Source organism: Anomaloglossus baeobatrachus, chromosome 9 (genome assembly GCF_048569485.1).
Source record: "Anomaloglossus baeobatrachus isolate aAnoBae1 chromosome 9, aAnoBae1.hap1, whole genome shotgun sequence".
NCBI classification, from domain to species: Eukaryota; Metazoa; Chordata; class Amphibia; order Anura; family Aromobatidae; genus Anomaloglossus; species Anomaloglossus baeobatrachus.
Window position 1 is genome coordinate 191,417,848 of NC_134361.1, and position 22,465 is coordinate 191,440,312.

At 51.0% G+C, this 22,465-nt stretch overlaps 1 protein-coding gene across 10 annotated transcripts in view; it reads left to right on the plus strand.

Annotated features, from left to right (window-relative positions):
• Positions 1-22,465, plus strand: part of GAPVD1 (GTPase activating protein and VPS9 domains 1) — a 131,785-nt gene that overhangs the window by 44,097 nt on the left and 65,223 nt on the right. For 2 of the 10 annotated variants that reach the window (XM_075324149.1, XM_075324156.1), the window contains 6 exons: positions 245-370; positions 449-622; positions 6,742-6,882; positions 7,324-7,470; positions 7,572-7,691; positions 17,463-17,615. In XM_075324149.1, coding sequence (XP_075180264.1) covers positions 245-370; positions 449-622; positions 6,742-6,882; positions 7,324-7,470; positions 7,572-7,691; positions 17,463-17,615 — 861 coding nt within the window. The remainder of the gene's footprint in view (positions 1-244; positions 371-448; positions 623-6,741; positions 6,883-7,323; positions 7,471-7,571; positions 7,692-17,462; positions 17,616-22,465) is intronic. The other 8 variants (XM_075324154.1, XM_075324158.1, XM_075324155.1 and 5 more) reach the window with 5 other exon arrangements.

A 22,465-nucleotide genomic window follows, 5' to 3' on the forward strand; every position in this document is an offset into this window, starting at 1 on the left:
GTCGCCGGGCAGGTATGTATGTGTGACTGGTCTGGGCGATGTTGTGCGGCACGGGCAGCGATTTGCCCGTGTCGCGTAACAGATGGGGGTGGGTACCCACACTAGCGATATCGGGACCGATATCGCAGTGTGTAAAGCCCGCTTAAGTCCTAGGTTCTACACAAACCCCTTTAAGATTTTTTCCAAAGCTGATAATTATTTGGCTATCAATTCCAATAACATAAATGAAAATCTGTTCCCACAGGGCCCTCAAACCGATCCAACTCAGTGTCCTCCTTGGACCTGGAAGGGGAGTCCGTGTCGGAGCTGGGGGCCGGGCCGTCGGGCAGCAATGGGGTGGAGGCGCTGCAGCTACTGGAGCATGAGCAAGGTGAGCAGCAATCTCAGGTATCCTGCTAATATAATAAGATTGCATTGGATATCAGCTGAGCATTGTTCCTCCGTGCAGCCACCACACAGGACAATCTGGATGACAAGCTGCGCAAGTTTGAAATTCGGGACATGATGGGACTGACCGAAGATAGAGATATCTCCGAGACGGTCAGCGAGACGTGGAGCACCGACGTTCTTGGCAGCGACTTTGACCCCAATATTGATGAAGACCGACTGCAAGAAATTGCCGGTAAGTCAGAAATTCGGATTCTGTGTCCCTTGTGACGTTCTTACTAATCAGTACATTTTTGCATGATCTGTCCATTGATGATTTGGAAACGTGACACCTGGCTTGTTGACTATATAACATGGGAGACAAAACCACTTTGTATTGGTGTAAGAGACCTGAGAGGTTCCCTTTTTAAATGGAACCTGTCACGATATTTTCACGTGTGAACAATAACCATAAAGGTGTATATTCTCCCCCTGTATACCCCCCAAAAAACCTTTTGAAATTCTCCCAGGCTCTGTGTAAATTCGGCGCTGGGGCAGTGTCTATCCCACCTGTCTGCTGCTGATTGCTGTGCTCATGCTTTGCTTGACATTGGACCTCCTGCGTCATCCCCATAGCTGAGACATCGCTGGCTCGCGCATGCAAACTTTACTTTGTCCTACTTCGGGCAGAGCCTAACCATAAGTACACATTAGCTAGCCGGCGATGTTACGCAGGTGCTATATTTCACCCGGTAACCTGGTGATGCATGCGCACTTGTCTTAGGCTCTGCTGCCCATAACAAGGCAGAGCAAAATGTGCATGCGTGAACCGGTGATGTGTCTACGCAGACGCTAGATTTTGGCCAGCTATGTGGATGACACAGAAGGAGTCGCCCATGTCAATCAGAGCAAGAGAAAGGTGATCAGCAGTGAGGCGGAGGAATAGTCTCCGCACCAATCTGTGCATCAGGAGATGTATGAACTTTAATTTATATACACATGGCTTTAATGACTGCTCCTCAGTGTTCCTCCTCCCTGTTGCTACTGAATTTCTACTTAGTGAGCCTGGTTGACAGTTCCTCAGTGTCCTTCCTCCCTGCTGAGATCACTCATTGCTCAGTACAAGCTGCAGCTGTTAGCCTGGCTGAGTGGGCAGAGACTGAATAAACCTGAACTCCTAAACTGTCATTCTTTAGCACAACTTATTTTAAAAGGAACCTGTCACCAGTTTTTTACCTATTAAACCAAAAGTATCCCCTGCTGCAGCTCCTGGGCTGCATTCTATGAAGGTGCACCTTGTTGCTGACCCCCCTTGCAGACCCCAAAAAGGCTCTTTCGGCTCCTGTCCCTCCTTGTGGCCTTGATCGCCATCCTCCTGTAATGATTGACAAGGACTGCGCCGCAATCATCATCCACGCTGCTGGCCAAGTCTCGCGCAGGCGCAGTTTGCTCTGCCCCATCGCGGGCCGAGCATAAAAAAACGTTTCCCTCGCGCGCGCCAGTGATGTATCTGCGCAGGAGCGAGATCATGGTCGGGAACGAGGATGACGCTGCTGGTCAGGTCATGCACAGCGCCAACCATGATCTCGCGCCTGCGCAGATACATCACTGGCGCACGCGAGGGAAACTGTTTTTATTCTCGGCCCGCAATAGGGGCAGAGCGCCTGCGCGAGACTTGGCCAGCATCGTGGATGATGACTGCGGCGCCATCCTTATCAATCATGACAGGAGGACGGTGAACAAGGCCACAAGGAGGGACAGGAGCCGAAATAGAGCCCGCCCATCTGGCCAACACAGGTCATTTGTATACAAAACGGTCATGTTTTACAAAGTTCTTTTTGGGGTCTGCAAGGGGGGGTCAGCAACAAAATGCACCTTCATAGAATGCAGCCCAGGACTTGCAGAAGGGGACACTTTTGGTTTAATAGTCAAACTGGTGACAGGTTCCCTTTAATGTCTGGGATTATACAACCATTCTGACATGGATTTTCAAAGTAAGCACATCGGCTTTGTCAAGTTTTAGGATCTATTTAACAATGTATACAGAAAGTTGTCATCTAGCCAATGGATGGGGGATAGCTTTTCAATCGCAGGAGATCTGGCTACTGGGACCCCATTGATCCCAAGAGCCTTCTGTGAATAATGGGGAGGTCGATTATTCTCACTGCTGCTTCATTTATTCTTAATGGACCACCAGTGTTCATCTTTGGCGATCCCAAACAAATAAAGCCACAGTGCTCACGATCAACCACTGATCCGCACTATCCCAGGGATATGGGCATAACTATTAAACTTCGGAATATCCCTTTAAAGGGAACCTGTCATCAGATTTGTCCCTTATGAGCTGCGACCACCATCAGTGAGCCCTTATTTACAGCATTCTAGAATACTGTATATAAGAGCCCAGACCACTCTGTAGAACCTAAACATCTTTTATTATACTCACCTGCGGGGTGGTCAGATCTAATGGGCATTGCTGCCTTTTTTTTTTTTTCCATCGCGGTCCTCCTCCTCAGCTCCGTGTGGATGATGCGTCCTACGTCAGCCATCCAGGCCTCCATTGTGCTCCTGCGCACTTTTCCAACCTGCTGAGGGCAGAACAAAGTACTATAATGCGCAGGCGCGAGGAAAGGTCAGAGCGCCGGCGCATGCGCACTGCAATACTCTGCCCTGAGCCGGGCAGATCAAAATGCGCAAGAGCGCAATGGACGCATAGGAAGTGTCATCCACACGGAGAAGGGAAAGAGGACAGCGATTGCGAGAAAATAAGAGGTGCTAAACCAAGATCAGAGAAACCTATAGGACTGGACTGGCAGCGCATGCGCACTATACTGAGCTTATTGATTGGCTGCAGTGCTGATTTGTGATTTCTACAGCGCTGCAGCTGAACAAAAACTGGGATAACAGCAAAGACTCAACCCTGAACTCGGGGAAGTTGGGCAATACTCAGGAGTCCCCTGGTGTCGGAGCATCAATTCATTACTTAATATACCAGCTTAGCTCCAGGCATTTACTAGCAATAGAGAAACTTCTAAAGAAAAGTTCCCCGCTGCGGTTTCTGGTCGTTTCCCTGCCGTCAGTCTTGGCAGCGGTACTACAATGAGCGAGATCACTTACTGACGTCAGAGGGTTTCTCGGGTGCTGCTGTGCAAGGTCACGAGCATGGTGTCCTCCGAGCGAAGAATATGGGGAAAAGCTGAAGGCACAATGGCTCCCTCTAGTGGGCATTTACAGGAATGCAGACTAGCTGAATTATTTTTTTTTTTTTTTTTTTTTAAATTTAACCCTTTAAAATACAGTTTTGGCATTTAAAGTGGTTTTCCCATCATAGGACAGTGTCAGCTGGTAATACTTGTGATGCAGGGAATACAAAGACAATAAGGGATATTTGGTTTTCAGGTGACGTTTATGGAAAACGTAAAAAGTTCTCACTACAGTGAGATTTTATCCTGTAGGATATTTAGGTAGAAGCAGCAATGGAGATTTCCTCATCTCAATTTACTGAAACAAAAGCCAACAGTGGTGTGTATACCCCCCCCAAAATTTTCAATATCTCCGTAACTTGTCATGTGGCCTTGAACATCAATTCCAGCTGACAGCGACGCCTTCTCACAAGTGGAGTTATTGTTTGCAGAGGCAGCATCCTGCTCTTCTTGAAGAGTGGTCCTCAGGTCATTGAGGTTCTGCGGTACAGAGTTACAATCTCTACACAGCGACTCAGCTGATCCCATAGGTTTTCTATGGGATTCAGGTCTGGAGAAAGTGCAGTCACTCCATTTGAGGTTCCCAGTCTCCAGCAGCTGTTCCATAATGATGCAACCTCAATGATCTGGAGCACTGTCTTCCATGACTATGAAATTTGTCCGGCGTTGAGGCACAATGATGATATTCCAGTCAGGGCTGTGGAGTCGGTAAGCCAAACCTTCGACTCCGACTCCGACTCCGACTCCTCAAATTCTCTTGCACCGACTCCGACTCCGACTCCGACTCCGGCTCCGACTCCGACTCCTACATATATTGCTTATAGTTAGGTGAAAAATTTATTGTAGTACATGAATATGTGTATGTGAACATCAGATATTTAATAATTTTTATGATACAATAATCAAGATATTTGGATAGAACATAAAATATATTTATTGGAATACAACTTTAGAACACAAAAAACTGTAATAAATTGTAAATATGTAATACACTATGTAATATACAGTAGATTACATATATATCTTGTGTGTGTATATACACTGTATATATATATATATATTACATATTTACAATTTATTAGTTTTTTGTGTTCTAAAGTTGTATTCCAATAAATATTTTATGTTCTATCCAAATATCTTGTTTATTGTATCATAAAAACAATTAAATGTCTGATGTTCACATTGTACTACAATAAATTTTTCACTTAAATATAAGCATTATACTAAATGTTATTATTTAGTAAAATATTCAGCACATTCTGCATTGCACTCCTGTCCCCAATTTATTATATATTTTAGGAGTCGGAGTCGGTGCATTTTATACCGACTCCGACTCCGACTCCACCAAAATGAGCTCCGACTCCGACTCCGACTCCACGACTCCGACTCCGACTCCACAGCCCTGATTCCAGTAGTTGGGACTGTCACTCTCCCATTCACACAGTATAGGGCTGTTCTATAATGACTAGACACACCGGCCCACACTGTAACACCACCACCACCAAAGCCTCGTCTGGTGACCGCAGTGGCTGATGCACAGTGCTCTCCTTGACGTCTCCAATATTGTTGGCAACCATCATTTCTGCTCGGCGTGAATCAACTTTAATCAGTGATCAGCACTGAGGGCACTGGTCCCTCGTCCAGCGTAATGACTCCTGCGCCTGGCAGTGTGGTCATTTACCATGCACGCAGCCCGTACTGATGTAAACCGTTTTGAATGGTCTGACGTGACACTTGGTGCCTCTCACATCCCTGGAGATGTGTGGCAGTCATCATCCGGCTCCGCAGGGCATTGTTCACAATGTGAAGTGGTCATTGTGGAGACACTGGGCTCAGTGGGTGCTCTCGTCCACTGAACCGGCCGCCTTTATAAAGACAGCGTGGCTCAGGACTCATCCCAACTGAACACCCGACCTCCTTAACCGTGGGCGGAACACTACTCAGACAACACAGGTTGAGGGAATCACAATATTAAGACTTTATTGGATCTCCAAAATATTAACGGCACATAGCACATAACCAGCAAAACACACAAATGTAACAGGCAACAGAGTCTCACCCTTCCGCTGGCTCAGCAGGGATTAGAATGTCCGTGCCTCAGAGCTTCCAGGGCTATTTACTCCAATCCAGCAGCACCCCGCTTTTGGCGGGCACCCACCGAGAATGGAATAATGCCAGAGTTAGGAAGCTGTCTGAGGTCTGCAAAGTCTGTACCAGGTGACTGGATTGTCCCAACCTGGGTTTCCTTCTTAAGTAGTCTCTGGTTTGAAGTCATGTAGCCAAGTGTTCCTCTAGTCGGAGCCAAAGTCCCTAGACTGAGTCCACAAGGTATCCTGATCCTCTAGCCAGCTCCTAAGAGCTTAGACTGGATCATGCAAAATCCATCAACCACCTGGTGACTCCAAGAAGTCACCTTTTATAGCCATAGCCTTCCCTTAGTATATACTGTGCCCTTATTGGATTGGTTGTACAAGGTTGTTTCTCTTATTGGATGAATTTCAAGCTGCATGGATAATGTTCATTTAAATGATGTGGATAGAAAGACTGAGTATTTTTACATAAAGTCTGCAAGTCACAGACTAGACAATGGCTACTAAGGTAATTTAAATTAGATTAGCAATACACAACTACATTACAATGAATGCTCAGAGGGTCTGGTAGAAACAATGGTTTAGCAAACATGAGTTAGCACACAGAAGAACAATACGTCTGGCTATTGTAAGAAATTTTAGCCCACGACACACATTGAAAAAGTCTGTGTCGTCACAGTCATCAGTGTGGGTTGTGCCCTTCTCTGATTCTTCTAGTCTCTCTGTGTCTCTGTACAACCTGCTGGTGACACTCTAAGCTCAGTGGCCACTTCCGTCTGAGAACATCCTGTTTGAAGCCTCACAATGGTGCTGTGCTGTTGATCAGTTGTTAGGTGTCGTCTTGGTTTCATGATGATGAGGACTGTAAATACCAATTCTAATTGAATGCCCAAATTTATTGGGTGATTCATGGATCAAACACCTGTTGGGAATTTTGCCACTAAGCTCCTTTTTAGAGAACAGCAAGTTGTGCAAGAATACTGAAACGTATGTATGTTATTACTATAGTGTGTATACATATTTAGTGTCTTTTTTTTTTTTTTTTTTTTTTAATTTTTCACTGAGTAATCATGTTATTCCAGGAGCAGCTGCGGAGAACATGCTGGGTAGTCTGCTTTGCCTGCCTGGGTCAGGTTCCATACTATTAGACCCTTGTACTGGATCCACTATATCGGAGACGACCAGTGAAGCCTGGAGTGTGGAGGTCCTGCCCAGTGATTCGGGTGAGTCTCCATACTAGGTATCAAATTGTAATACACTTGCTGATTATATGTACCCATCTCCATTGATTAGAAAAAATGGCCTAATTGCATCAAACTGATCCCACTGCCTTAAATGGGATTCAGTTACAGGAGATGTAACGTCTAGGGTTTGTTTTTTTGTTTTTTTAAAAAAAAAAATTGCACTTTATTTTAATTTTTTTATTTTTTGCAAATCTGTAACTGCACTTTTATAGTAGTGCCTCTTTTGCACAAATGGCCAGAGCTTTAGATTTTTCTCTGTTCTATGTGATTATCGCATCTTCCAATTGGAATTCTATCAGAATCTTCATCAGGGGTTCATTTTGCACGTCTGTAGCCAGCCCCAGCGCCTCCATCATTTTTTCAATATATCTCGTTCAGTCAATGTCTCACGTTCAACTAAACGTCTTGATGACGCAGCAGGTTTTTTCCCAGAAGCACCAGACTTGAAGCAGGAAGAGCGGCTGCAGGAGCTGGAGAGCTGCTCGGGGCTGGGGAGCACGTCAGACGACACCGAGGTGCGAGAGGTCAGCTCCAGACCCAGCACGCCCGGCCTGAGCGTCGTGTCAGGTAAGAGCCTTTTAATTTTTTAAACCTAAATGTTTGTGTTAAATTGATTTCAGAAGAGATTAGATCCCAAATATTTAGCTGCTGATTTTCCTTTTTTAAAGGCATCAGTGCAACTTCTGAGGACATCCCCAACAAGATTGAAGACCTCCGCTCTGAGTGTAGCTCTGACTTTGGAGGAAAGGATTCAGTAACAAGTCCTGAAGTGGAGGACTGTGTTCACAGTAAGTGTTACAGGTTCTATGATTTTAGTAAGCTGCGGCTCCTGTTGCTGCTGCTGGCTGCGGCTCCTGTTGCTGCTGCTGGCTGCGGCTCCTGTTGCTGCTGCTGGCTGCGGCTCCTGTTGCTGCTGCTGGCTGCGGCTCCTGTTGCTGCTGCTGGCTGCGGCTCCTGTTGCTGCTGCTGGCTGCGGCTCCTGTTGCTGCTGCTGGCTGCGGCTCCTGTTGCTGCTGCTGGCTGCGGCTCCTGTTGCTGCTGCTGGCTGCGGCTCCTGTTGCTGCTGCTGGCTGCGGCTCCTGTTGCTGCTGCTGGCTGCGGCTCCTGTTGCTGCTGCTGGCTGCGGCTCCTGTTGCTGCTGCTGGCTGCGGCTCCTGTTGCTGCTGCTGGCTGCGGCTCCTGTTGCTGCTGCTGGCTGCGGCTCCTGTTGCTGCTGCTGCTGGCTGCGGCTCCTGTTGTTGCTGCTGCTGGCTGCGACTCCTGTTGTTGCTGCTGCTGGCTGCGGCTCCTGTTGTTGCTGCTGCTGGCTGCGGCTCCTGTTGTTGCTGCTGCTGGCTGCGGCTCCTGTTGTTGCTGCTGCTGGCTGCGGCTCCTGTTGTTGCTGCTGCTGGCTGCGGCTCCTGTTGTTGCTGCTGCTGGCTGCGGCTCCTGTTGCTGCTGCTGCTGGCTGCGGCTCCTGTTGCTGCTGCTGCTGGCTGCGGCTCCTGTTGCTGCTGCTGCTGGCTGCGGCTCCTGTTGCTGCTGCTGCTGGCTGCGGCTCCTGTTGCTGCTGCTGCTGGCTGCGGCTCCTGTTGTTGCTGCTGCTGGCTGCGGCTCCTCCTGTTTGTATATGTAATATATATATGTATTTTTAAAAAGGCTTTTCTTCGGCGCTCCATTGGGAGACCCAGACGATTGGGTGTATAGCTACTGCCTCCGGAGGCCACACAAAGTATTACACTAAAAAGTGTAAGGCCCCTCCCCTTCTGCATATACACCCCCCGTGGGATCACGGGCTGCTTCAGTTTTCATGCTTTGTGCGAAGGAGGTCAGACATCCACGCATAGCTCCACTGTTTAGTCAGCAGCAGCTGCTGACTATGTCGGATGGAAGAAAAGAGGGCCCATATGGGGCCCCCAGCATGCTCCCTTCTCACCCCACTTTTGTCGGCGGTGTTTGTTAAGGTTGAGGTACCCATTGCGGGTACGGAGGCTGGAGCCCACATGCTGTTTTCCTTCCCCATCCCCCCTCAGGGCTCTGGGTGAAGTGGGATCTTACCGGTCTCCAGGCACTGAGACCGGGCTCCATCCACAGACCCGGAGAACCTGCTGGATATGGAGCTGGGTATCGTCAGGGACAGGGCCCTGCTACATTAAGGTACTCTGTGTCCCCGTACACATCGCGCACACACACACCAGCATTGCTGGGAGTGCTAGTGCGCCGGGGACAACAGCGCGGAGCGCTTGTGCTATTATTCACTGCAGCTTAGCTGAGTGAATTTATGTGTTAGAAACTGCCGCGCCGGCCGCTGCGGGGTGTTTTACACTGTGGCGCGGCTGGGACTTGTGGTGCGCCGGGGACTTCCGCGCTGGCCGTGCACATAGGACGGCCGCGCTTATTACTCGAGTCCCCGGCTTTGCGGCCTAGTTTTCGCTTCGTTCCCGCCCCCAGCCCTGCCAGTCAGGGGAGGGGCGGGACGCTGTACAGAAAGTCAGCGCCGAGAGCTGGAGTCTGCTTTGCATTCTCCAGCCCCCTTCACTGGACACAGTGGGACGCCAGTTTCCCGCTCTTGTCTGGGGCACGCCCACGGCCCGCCCCTCTTCACAAGACGCCGGCAGCCATTCCTGCACGCAGTCTGGGCTGGAGAAGGGAGACAAGCTCTGGGCAACCAGTCACAGGATTCGGGCGACCACACACCCGCGTTTGTGCGGGCGGTAAGCAGCACCTGAAGTGCTGACCCCACTAATGCCATTTGTACTTTATGCCTAGATGGCTAGACTACAGCAGCAAAAAGCAAGGGTGCTAAGGCACAGGCTTTCTAGGCTGCTTGTATTGCATGTGCTGAAGTGTTCATTTGTACTTTATGCTGGTATGCTATACACTGCACTGTACGGTCGCTATTCTTGGCTATATACTTCTAGATGGCTAGACAACAGCAGCAAGAAAGCAAGGGTGCTGAGGCACAGGCTTTCTATGCTGCTTGTACTGCATGTGCTGAAGTGTTCATTTGTACTTTCTGCTTGTATGTTATACATTGCACTGTACGGTCGCTATTCTTGGCTATATGCTTCTAGATGGCTAGACAACAGCAGCAAAAAAGCAAGGGTGCCAAGGCACAGGCTTTCTATGCTGCTTGTACTGCACGTGATACTGTTCCACACGGCAGGTTCCACTGTCCCCATTGTGTGCAATGCTCCCCTGTAGCACTTGGTCAGCCGGGGTCTCTGCTAGAGGTGGCCAAAGGAACCACCTGTGAACCCTGTCCAGGGACAGGGACGGAGTTGCAGTTTCGGCTGATAGATTGTCTGTGACTGTGACTAACATCTTAGAGACTTTGCAGTCCAGACGGACCATGGGCAATGTTGATACAATGCTCCCTGGCCACCCTCATTTGGAACGAATCAGTGCTCCGGGGGGGTCCCATGCATCCCAGGGCGCAGGCTCTGACACGGACGACAGTCCCAGACAGCCTAAGCGAGCTCGCTGGGAGCGGCACTCGGCTTCATCACTGGTTAGGGTCCCAGCAGGACTCTCTGTATGATGAGGCAGACGTAGCTGATCAGGACTCGGATCCTGAGACCGCTCTCAATCCGGATACACCGGATGGTGACGCCATAGTGAATGATCTTCTAGCGTCCATCAAGGGAATGTTGGATATTTCTCCCTCAGCTCCTCCGGTGGAGGAGTCAGCTTCACAGCAGGAGAAATCCCTTTTCAGTATCTCAAGCGTATATTGAGTACTTTCTTCGGCGCTCCATTGGGAGACCCAGACGATTGGGTGTATAGCACTGCCCTCCGGAGGCCACACAAAGCAATTACACTAAAAAGTGTAAGGCCCCTCCCCTTCTGGCTATACACCCCCAGTGGGATCACTGGCTCACCAGTTTTCTGCTTTGTGCGAAGGAGGTCAGACATCCACGCATAGCTCCACTGTTTAGTCAGCAGTAGCTGCTGACTCTATCGGATGGAAGAAAAGAGAGCCCATATAGGGCCCCCAGCATGCTCCCTTCTCACCCCACTTGCGGTTTGTAAGGTTGAGGTACCCATTGCGGGTACGGAGGCTGGAGCCCACATGCTGCTTTCCTTCCCCATCCCCCTGAGGGGCTCTGTGGAAGTGGGATCTTACCGGCCCCCAAACCCTGAGGCCGAGCTCCATCCACAGACCCAGAGACCCTGCTGGAGGAGCTGAGTACAGTCAGGGACAAGGCCCTGCAACGTTCAGGTACTCTGTGTCCCCGCACAGACAGGCCACGCACACTCCAGGCTTGCTGGGTGTGCTAGTGCGCCGGGGGCACTAGCGCTGCGCGCTCGGGTTAGAGTCACTGCAGCTTAGCTGAGTGATTTTCTGTCTTGGGAACTACCGCGCCGGCCGCTCCGGGAGCGGCGGCGCCGCTGGGACTTGTAGTGCGCCGGGGACTCGCGCTGCCCGCGCTTTTACGGCGGCAGCGCTCATAAATCTAGTCCCCGGCTTTTGCGGCCTAGTTACGGTTCGTTCCCGCCCCCACCCTGTCAATCAGGGAAAGGGAGAGACGCTGTGCAATAGGCAGCGCCGAGGGCTGGAGCCTTATTTACATGCTCCAGCCCTCTCACTGGGCACAGTGGGGACGCAAGTTTCCCGCTCTTGGTCTCAACACGCCCAGGGCCCGCCCCTCTCCACAGGACGCCGGCAGCCATTCCTGCATGCAGTCTGGCTGGAGAACGGACACAGGCTCTGGGGGACTCAGACAAGGGACTCTGGCGACCACACACCCGCGTTTATGCGGGCGGTAAGCTGCACATAAATGCTGGCCCCACTAGTGCCACAGTGTTATTTGGTGCATTTTTTCTCTGTACCATATATATTTATATTGCACTGTACAGTCGCTTCTTGGCTTATACCCTCATTGCTCTGAGGAGACAACAACATGTCATCCGCAAAACGCAAGGGTGCCAAGGCACAGGCGGTATGCACTGCTTGTGCCGCATGTGGGGCTAATCTACCGGCAGGTTCCAATGACCCCCATTGTGTGCAATGTTCGGTCCCTGTGCCACTTCGTCAGCCAGAGTCTATGGTAGTAGTGGCCCAGGCAGAGACGCCTGTGAACCCTGCCCCGGTGACGGGGACAGAATTTGCAGTTTTTGCTGATAAGATGTCTGTGACTATGACAGAAATCCTGGAAACCTTGCAGTCCAGGCCAGTTTCTCAGACCATGGACACTGCTGTGTCTATGCTCCCCGGTCCCCCTCAGTTGGAACTAATCCGTACTTCAAGGGGGTCCCAGGCATCACAGGCTGAAGACTCTGACTCGGAAGACAGTCCCAGGCAGCCTAAGCGTGCTCGCTGGGAAAGACCCTCGCCGTCATCACACTGGTCAGGGTCTCAGCGAGACGAGGCTCTGTATGAGGAGACAGAGGTGGGTGATCAGGAATCTACTCCTGACACCGCTCTCAATCTAGATACCCCTGATGGTGACGCTATGGTAAATGACCTTATAGCGGCCATCAATAGCCAGAAGGGGAGGGGCCTTACACTTTTTAGTGTAATTGCTTTGTGTGGCCTCCGGAGGGCAGTGCTATACACCCAATCGTCTGGGTCTCCCAATAGGAGCTAGAAGAAAAGGAATTTACGGTAAGTAACAAAATTCCCTTCTTTCTGGCCACTCTGACTTCAGAGAAGCAATCCGGAAACACCACACTTATCCAGATAAGCGTTCTCCAATCGTATTAAGGATACACGTTATCCTTTTTTCTCCCTGACGTGGTCAAGCGCTGGACCCAGTGTCCAAAGGTGGATCCCCCAATCTCCAGGCTTGCGGCTAGATCCATAGTTGCAGTGGAAGATGGGACTTCACTTAAAGATGCCATTGACAGACAGATGGTCCTCTGGTTGAATTCTGTCTATGAAGCTATCGGCGTGTCGTTTGCTCCGGCATTCGCAGCCGTATGGGCATTCCAAGCTATTTCAGCTGGTCTTGCGCACGTGGACACTGTCACATGTATATCTGTGCCGCAGATGGCGTCCTTAACCTCGCAATGTCTGCATTGCGACTTACGCTATTAATGCTGTCCTGCACTCTACGAGCCGTACGTCAGTGGCGTCCGCCAGCTCCGTGGTTTTACGCAGAGCCTTGTGGTTGAGGGAATGGAAAGCAGATTCTGCTTCCAAAAAAGTGATTCACCAGTTTGCCATTATCTGGTGACAGACTGTTTGGTGAGCGATTGGATGAAATCATTAAACAGTCCAAGGGTAAGGACTCTTCCTTACACCAGCCCAGATCAAACACCCAACAGAGGAAGGGACAGTCGAGGTTTAGGTCCTTCCCAGGCTCGGGCAGGTCCCAATTGTCCTCGTCCAAAAGGACTCAAAAGGCTCAGAGAGGCGCAGATTCCTGGCGGGCTCAATCACGCCCAAGGAAGGCAGCCGGAGGAACCGCTACCAAGGCGGTTTCCTCATGACGTTCAGCCCTCTCTCTCCGCATCCGCGGTCGGTGGCAGACTCTCCCGCTTTGGCGACATTTAGCTGCCACAGGTCAAAGACCGGTGGGTGAGAGACATTTTGTCTCACGTGTACAGGATAGAGTTCTGTTCTCGTCCTCCGACTAGATCTTCAGAACTTCCTCACCTCCCGACCGAGCCGATGCTCTTCTGCAGGCAGAAGGAGTGGTAACCCCTGTTCCTCCTCAGGAACAAGATACGGTTTTTACTCCTATCTGGTTGTGGTACCAAAAAACGACGGCTCTTTCCGTTCCGTTTTGCACCTAAAACTGCTCAACAAGCACGTGAAAACCAGGCGGTTCCGGATGGAATCCCTCCGCTCCGTCATTGCCTTAATGTCTCAAGGAGATTTCCTAGCGTCAATAGACATCAGGATGCTTATCTCCACGTGCCGTTTGCTCCAGAGCACCGGTGTTGGCTACGATTCGTTATTGAAGACGAGCATCTTCAGTTCGTAGCCCTGCCCTTCGGTCTGGCGACAGCCCCACGGCTTTTCACCAAGTTCATGGCAGCAGTGGGAGCAGTCCTGCACTCTCAGGGTCACTCTGTGATCCCTTACTTGGACGATCTACTTGTCAAGGCACCCTCTCAAGAGGCATGCCAACACAGCCTGAACGTGGCGCTGGAGACTCTCCAGAGTTTCGGGTGGATCATAAACTTTTCAAAGTTAAATCTGACACCGACCCAATCGCTGACATATCTTGGCATGGAGCTTCACACTCTCTCAGCGATAGTGCAGCTCCCGCTGGACATACAGCGTTCACTACAGACGGGGGTGCAGTCTCTCCTTCAAGGCCAGTCACACCCCTTAAGACGCCTCATGCAGAGGCAGTCCCTTTCGCGCAGTTTCATCTGCGTCCACTTCTATAGGACATTCTTCGCCAATGGGATGGGAAGTCGACGTCCCTAGACAGGAACGTACCCCTTTCTCAGACGGGCAAGGACTCTCTTCAGAGGAGTCCACCCTTCAGATCAATGTTCTGGAAATCTGGGCAGGGTATCTTGCCCTGCAAGCCTTCCAGCAGAGGCTGGAAGGCAAACAGATCCGAATTCAGTCGGACAACTTCGCAGCGGTGGCATACATCAACCACCAAGGCGGAACACGCAGTCGGCAAGCCTCCCAGGAAGTCCGGCGGATTCTGATGTGGGTGGAAGACAGAGCATACACCATATCCGCAGTTCACATCCCGGGTGTAGAAAACTGGGAAGCAGACTTCCTCAGTCGCCAGGGCATGGACGCAGGGGAATGGTCTCTGCACCCGGACGGGTTTCAAGAAATCTGTAGCCGCTGGCGGAGGCCGGACGTCGACCTAATGGCGTCTCGGCACAACAAGGGCCCGATTTTCATGGCGCGGTCTCACGATCAAAGAGCTCTGGCGGCAGGCGCCTTAGTTCAGGATTGGTCGCAGTTCCAGCTACCCTATGTGTTTCCCCCTCTGACACTGTTGCCCAGAGGGCTACGCAAGATCAGCTCCGATTGCCGCCGCGCCATCCTCGTCGCCACAGACTGGCCGAGGAGGTCGTGGTACCCGCATCTGTGGCATCTCACGGTCGGCCAACCGTGGGCACTACCAGACCGGCCAGACTTACTGTCCCAAGGGCCGTTTTTCCATCTGAATTCTACGGCCCTGAACCTGACTGTGTGGCCATTGAGTCCTGGATCCTAGCGTCTTCAGGATTATCTCAAGACGTCATTGCCACCATAAGACGGGCTAGGAAGCCGACGTCTGCCAAGATCTACCACAAGACGTGGAAGATATTCTTATCTTAGTGCTCTGCTCAGGGAGTGTCTCCCTGGACATTTGCATTGCCTACTTTTCCTTCCTTCCTGCAATCTGGTTTGGGAAAAGGTTTGTCGCTCGGCTCCCTTAACGGACGAGTCCCAGCGCTGTCTGTATTCTTTCAGAAGCGCATAGTACGACTTCCTCAGGTACGCACGTTCCTGCAGGGGGTTTGTCACATTGTCCCTCCGTACAAGAGGCCGTTAGACCCATGGGATCTGAACAGGGTACTAATTGCTCTCCAGGAGCCGCCCTTTGAGCCTCTGAGGGATGTTTCACTTTCTCGACTTTCACAGAAAGTGGCCTTTTTGGTAGCGGTCACGTCTCTTCAGAGAGTGTCCGAGCTAGCAGCGCGGTCATCCAAAGCTCCCTTCCTGGTGTTTCACCAAGACAAGGTAGTGCTGCGCCTGATTCCGGGGTTTCTCCCTAAGGTGGTATCCCCCTTTCATCTCAGTCAGGATATCTCCTTACCTTCCTTTTCTCCTCATCCAGTTCATCGATATGAATTGGATTTGCATTTGTTGGATCTGATGAGAGCGCTCAGAATCTACATTTCCCGCACGGCGCCCCTGCGCCGCTCGGATGCACTCTTTGTACTTGTCGCTGGTCAGCGCAAAGGGTCGCAGGCTTCCAAATCCACCCTGGCTCGATGGATCAAGGAACCAATTCTTGAAGCCTACCGTTCTGCTGGGCTTCCGGTTCCATCAGGGCTGAAGGCCCATTCTACCAGAGCCGTGGGTGCGTCCTGGGCATTACGGCACCAGGCTACGGCTCAGCAGGTGTGCCAGGCGGCTACCTGGGCGAGTCTGCACACCTTCACCGAGCGTTATCAGGTGCATGCCTACGCTTAGGCGGATGCCAGCCTAAGTAGAAGAGTCCTGCAGGCGGCGGTTGCCTCCATGTAGGGAAGGGCTGTTTTTACAGTCCAAACTTGAGGTATTAATTTACCCACCCAGGGACTGCTTTTGGACGTCCCAATCGTCTGGGTCTCCCAATGGAGCGCCGAAGAAGAAGGGAATTTTGTTACTTACCGTAAATTCCTTTTCTTCTAGCTCCAATTGGGAGACCCAGCACCCGCCCCTGTTCCTTCGGGATTTTTGGGTTGTTCGGGTACACATGTTGTTCATGTTGAATGGTTTCAGTTCTCCGATGTTCCTTCGGATTGAATTGTTTAACCAGTTATTGGCTTTCCTCCTTCTTGCTTTTGCACTAAAACTGAAGCAGCCCGTGATCCCACGGGGGGTGTATATGCAGAAGGGGAGGGGCCTTACACTTTTTAGTGTAATACTTTGTGTGGCCTCCGGAGGCAGTAGCTATACACCCAATCGTCTGGGTCTCCCAATTGGAGCTAGAAGAAAAGGAATTTACGGTAAGTAACAAAATTCCCTTCTTGTGGATAACAGAAAAGGGTATTCCCATCTCCTATCCTAATATGAAGTAGATGCAATAATGGCAAATACCTCCAATTAAAAATGGTAGACTAGTTCTCTTGATATAGCCATGTCTCTTACCTCATGTGCAGGGCATTGTAGGTTTTGGTATCCATGGTTACAACTGCAAGCAACTGTCACTATTTGAGTGGTCGTAACCCTGGACAGCTAAGCTGCAATGCCCTGCACATGAGGCCAGAGACATGCTTATATCAGGAGAACTATACTACATTTCTATTTTGAGGTATTGGCTAATATTTTTCTTTACACCTTATACATATTGAGGTAGGATCTTGGAAATGGGAATACCCCTTTAATGATGAGTTGTTGGTCTAACTGCTAGGACTCGCACTGATCTGAAAAATGAGGAGGTTTTTGTCCTGTACTGGGCACTTTTATTCTCACTACAAAACTGAGCATCCGATCGTATACCTGCCCACCGCTCCATTGATTCTCTATGGGACTGCTGGAAAAAGCAGAGTACAGCGCTCAGCAGCCCCATAGACATTGAATGGAGTGGAGCTCATGAATGTGCACTGCCCTTCTATTGTACAGGATAAGTGACCCTCAGTCATTATCTTTATAGGCGATAGCTTGTCTTCACCAGACAATACCTTTTCATATTAAGCTTACTCTTTCTGTCCTATAAAGGGAAAAAAACCCTTTCAGCAGCCTCATTATCCTCCTAGGCAGAATTACAATGAGGGTTATCACCTATGTAGATAATATAATATGTGGGGGGCCTTCACTTCCCTGCGCAGTGACGTCTGCACAGATCACAGAGCATGCCCTATACAAGCCAGTGAGCAGACTAGTTTTCTATGTCCATGTGAATAAATACTACATGCCATTCACAGATGCAACAGTTCTACTCTTATTTGCTGCTCTTCTTCAGTGTTTTCACAGAGACCATCTATGGACCTCCTGCAACAAAAGACCAGTAATATGCCTTGTTTGTTTCCAGGCATCCATCATACCACGTCTCCTCCATCCCAGGCAGAGTCTTTGTTAGCCATGTTTGATCCTTTAGCACCAGCATCTAGTGAAGGTAATATAGCAATGTGTGCAGACGATTCTCTATTGTAATCTACATTTTTTTTTTTTTTTTTGCAAAACTGTATGCAATTCCACTTTTTTGGAGGAGAGGGGGGGGGGAAATGGTTGCTGATTACCTATCACTATCCAGGCAAGTCGGTCTTCCCCGTCCGGTGCTATCAGAGGCGAGGAGCACTTGCCGAACCTCTGTTGGGAGGTCCAATAAGGCTACGTTCCCACGATCAGTGTTTGTTTTCTCTATCGCTTCATTCGTGAACATTGGAAACCATAAGTAAAACAAAAAAAAACAATTTTTTTTAATTCCAGCTCACCCCTTAATGATGGAAGTCTTTTGCGGATGGTGCACGATTGGTCTAGGCCACGGCACTAGGAACAGCAAAAATAGGGCCTGGCAGAGATATCGATAGTAGATAGTTATATTTCTTCGGCGCTCCATTGGGAGACCCAGACGATTGGGTGTATAGCTACTGCCTCCGGAGGCCACACAAAGTATTACACTAAAAAGTGTAAGGCCCCTCCCCTTCTGGCTATACACCCCCCGTGGGATCACGGGCTGCTCAGTTTTCAAGCTTTGTGCGAAGGAGGTCAGACATCCACGCATAGCTCCACTGTTTTTAGTCAGCAGCAGCTGCTGACTATATCGGATGGAAGAAAAGAGGGCCCATACTAGGGCCCCCAGCATGCTCCCTTCTCACCCCACTTTTGTCGGGTGTTTGTTAAGGTTGAGGTACCCATTGCGGGTACGGAGGCTGGAGCCCACATGCTGTTTTCCTTCCCCATCCCCCCTCAGGGCTCTGGGTGAAGTGGGATCTTACAGGTCTCCAGGCACTGAGACCGGGCTCCATCCACAGACCCGGAGAACCTGCTGAATATGGAGCTGAGTATCGTCAGGGACAGGCCCTGCTACATTAAGGTACTCTGTGTCCCCGTACACATCGCGCACACACACACCAGCATTGCTGGGAGTGCTAGTGCGCCGGGGACAACAGCGCGGAGCGCTCGTGCTATTATTCAAGGCAGCTTTGCTGTGCGAATTTATGTATTGGGAACTGCCGCGCCGGGCCGCTGCTGGGTGTTTTTACACTGTGGCGCGGCTGGGACTTGTGGTGCGCCGGGGACTCCGCGCTGGCCGTGCACATAGGACGGCCGCGCTTATTACTCGAGTCCCCGGCTTTGCGGCCTAGTTTTCGTTTCGTTCCCGCCCCCAGCCCTGCCAGTCAGGGGAGAGGCGGGACGCTGTACAGAAAGTCAGCGCCGAGGGCTGGAGTCTGCTTTGCATTCTCCAGCCCCCTTCACTGGACACAGTGGGACGCCGGTTTCCCGCTCTTGCCTGGGGCACACCCACGGCCCGCCCCTCGTCACACGAGCTGGAGAAGGACGCCGGCAGCCATTCCTGCAGTCCGAGCTGGAGAACGGAGACAAGCTCTGGGCAACCAGTCACAGGACTCTGGCGACCACACACCCGCTTATAGGCGGGCGGTAAGCAACACCTGAAGTGCTGACCCCACTAAATACCGTTGTGTCCATTTGTATTTTATGCTTACACTGCACTGTAGGTCGCTATTTTTGGCTATATGCCCTCTTAGATGGCGAGACAACAGCAGCAAAAAAGCAAGGGTGCTAAGGCACAGGCTTTCTATGCTGCTTGTATGGCATGTGCTGAAGTGCTCATTTGTACTTTATGCTTGTATGCTATACATTGCACTGTACGGTCGCTATTCTTGGCTATATGCTCCTAGATGGCTAGACTACAGCAGCAAAAAAGCAACACAGGCTTTCTATGCTGCTTTTACTGCATGTGATACTGTTCCACCGGCAGGTTCCACTGACCCCCATTGTGTGCAATGCTCCCCTGTAGCACTTGGTCAGCCGGGGTCTCTACTAGTGCAGTTTCGGCTGATAGATTGTCATGGGATAGTGACTTGCAGTCCAGACAGGCCATGGGCAATCTTGATCATTGCTCCCTGGCCACCCTCATTTGGAACAAAATCAGTGCTCCGGGGGGGTCCCAGGCATTCCAGGGTGAAGGCTCTGACACGGACGACAGTCCCAGACAGCCTAAGCGAGCTCGCTGGGAGCGGCACTCGGCTTCATCACTAGTCAGGGTCACAGCAGAGGACTCTCTGTATGATGAGGCAGACGTCGCTGATCAGGACTTTGATCCTGACACCGCTCTCAATCCGGATACACCGGATGGTGACGCCATGGCGAATGATCTTATAGCGTCCAGCAATGGCATGTTGGATATTTCTCCCCCAGCTCCTTCAGTGGAGGAGTCAGCTTCACAGCAGGAGAAATCCCATTTCAGTATCTCAAGCGTATATTGAGTACTTTTCTGGCCACGCTGACTTCAGAGAAGCAGTTCAGAATCACCACGCTTACCAGATAAGCGTTTCTCCAAACGTATTAAGGATACATGTTATCCCTTTCCCCCTGACGTGGTCAAGCGCTGGACCCAGGGTCCAAAGGTGGATCCCCCAATCTCCAGGCTTGCGGCTAGATCCATAGTTGCAGTGGAGATGGGACTTCACTTAAAGATGCCATTGACAGACAGATGGACCTCTGGTTGAAATCTGTCTATGAAGCTATCGGCGTGTCGGTTGCTCCGGCATTCGCAGCCGTATGGGCACTCTAAGCTATTTCAGCTGGTCTTGCGCAGCTGGTCTTGAGCACAGGTACATCTGTGCCGCAGGTAGCGTCCTTATCCTCGCAATGTCTGCATTGCGACTTACCCTATTAATGCTGTCCGAAAGAGACAGTCGAGGTTTCGGTCCTTCCCAGGCTCGGGCAGGTCCAAATTGTCCTAGTCCAAAAGGGCTCAAAAGGCTCAGAGGGGCTCAGATTCCGGGCGGGCTCAATCACGCCCAAGGAAGGCAGCCAGAGGAACCGCTTCCAAGGCGGTCTCCTCATGACTTTAAGCTCTCTCTCTCCGCATCCGCGGTTGGTGGCAGACTCTCTCGCCTTGGCGACATTTAGCTGCCACAGGTCACAGACCGGTGGGTGAGAGACATTGTGTCTCACGTGTACAGGATAGAGTTCTGTTCTCGGCCTCCGGCTCGATTCTTCAGAACTTCCCCACCTACCCACCGAGCCGATGCTCTTCTGCAGGCAGAAGGAGTGGTAATTCCTGTTCCTCTTCAGGAACAAGACACGGTTTTTCCTCCAATCTGATTGTGGGGGACCTAAAACTGCTCAACAAGCACGTGAAGGCCAGGCGGTTCCGGATGGCATCCCTCCGCTCCGTCATTGCCTCAATGTCTCAAGGAGATTTCCTAGCATCAATAGACATCAGGATGCTTATCTCCACGTGCCGATTGCTCCAGAGCACCAACGTTTGCTACGTTTCGTTATTGAAGACGAGCATCTTCAGTTCGTAACCCTGCCCTTCGGTCTGGCGACAGCCCTACGGGTTTTCACCAAGTTCAGGGCAGCAGTGAGAGCAGTCCTGCACTCTCAGGGTCACTCGGTGATCCTTCCTTGGACGATCGACTTGTCAAGGCACCCTCTCAAGAGGCATGCCAACACAGCCTGAACGTAGCGCTGGAGACTCTCCAGAGTTTCGGGTGGATCATCAACTTCTCAAGGTTAAATCTGACACCGACCCAATCGCTGACATATCTGGGCATGGAGTGTCACGCTCCCTCAGCGATAGTGAAGCTTCCGCTGGACAAACAGCGTTCACTACAGACGGGGGTGCAGTCTCTCCTTCAAGGCCAGTCACACCCCTTAACACGCCTCATGCAGAGGCAGTCACTTTCGCGCAGTTTCATCTGCGTCCACTCCAATGTGACATTCTTTGCCAATGGGATGGGAAGTCGACGTCCCTAGAAGGAACGTCCCCCTTCTCAGACGGTCAAGGACTCTCTTCAGAGGAGTCCATCCTTCAAATCAATGTGCTGGAAATCTGGGCAGTGTATCTTGCCCTGCAAGCCTTCCAGCCGTGGCTGGAAAGCACACACATCCGAATTCAGTCGGACAACTCCACAGCGGTGGCATACATCTACCACCAAGGCGGAACACGCAGTCGGCAAGCCTCCCAGGAAGTCAGGCGGAGTCTGATGGGGGTGGAAGACAGAGCATCCACCATATCCGCAGTTCACATCCCGGGCGCAGAAAACTGGGAAGCAGACTTCCTCAGTTGCCAGGGTATGGACGCAGGGGAATGGTATCTTCTCCCGGACGGTTTTCAGGAAATCTGTCAACGCTGGGGGATGCTGAACGTCGACCTAATAGCGTCTCGGCACAACAACAAGGTTCCGATTTTCATGGCGCGGTATCACGATCAAAGAGCTCTGGCGGCAGACGCCTTAGTTCAGGTTTGGTCGCAGTTCCAGCTAACCTATGTGTTTCCCCCTCTGACACTGCTGCCCAGAGGGCTACGCAACATCAGGTCCGTTTGCCGCCGCGCCATCCTCATCGCCACAGACTGGCCGAGGAGGTCGTAGTACCCGGATCTGTGGCATCTCACGGTCTGCCAACCGTGGGCACTACCAGCCCGGCCAGACTTACTGTCCCAAGGGCCGTTTTTTCCATCTGAATTCTACGGCCCTGAACCTGACTGTATGGCCTTTGAGTCCTGAATCCTAGCGTCTTCAGGATTATCTCAAGACGTCATTGCCACCATGAGACAGACTAGAAAACCGACGTCTGCCAAGATCTACCACAGGATGTGGAGGATATTCTTCTCTTAATGCTCTGCTCAGGGAGTGTCTCCCTGGCCATTTGCATTCCCTACTTTTCCTTCCTTCCTGCAATCTGGTTTGGAAAAAGGTTGTCACTCGGCTACCTTAAAGGACAAGTCTCAGCGCTATCTGTATTCTTCAGAAGCGCCTAGCACCACTT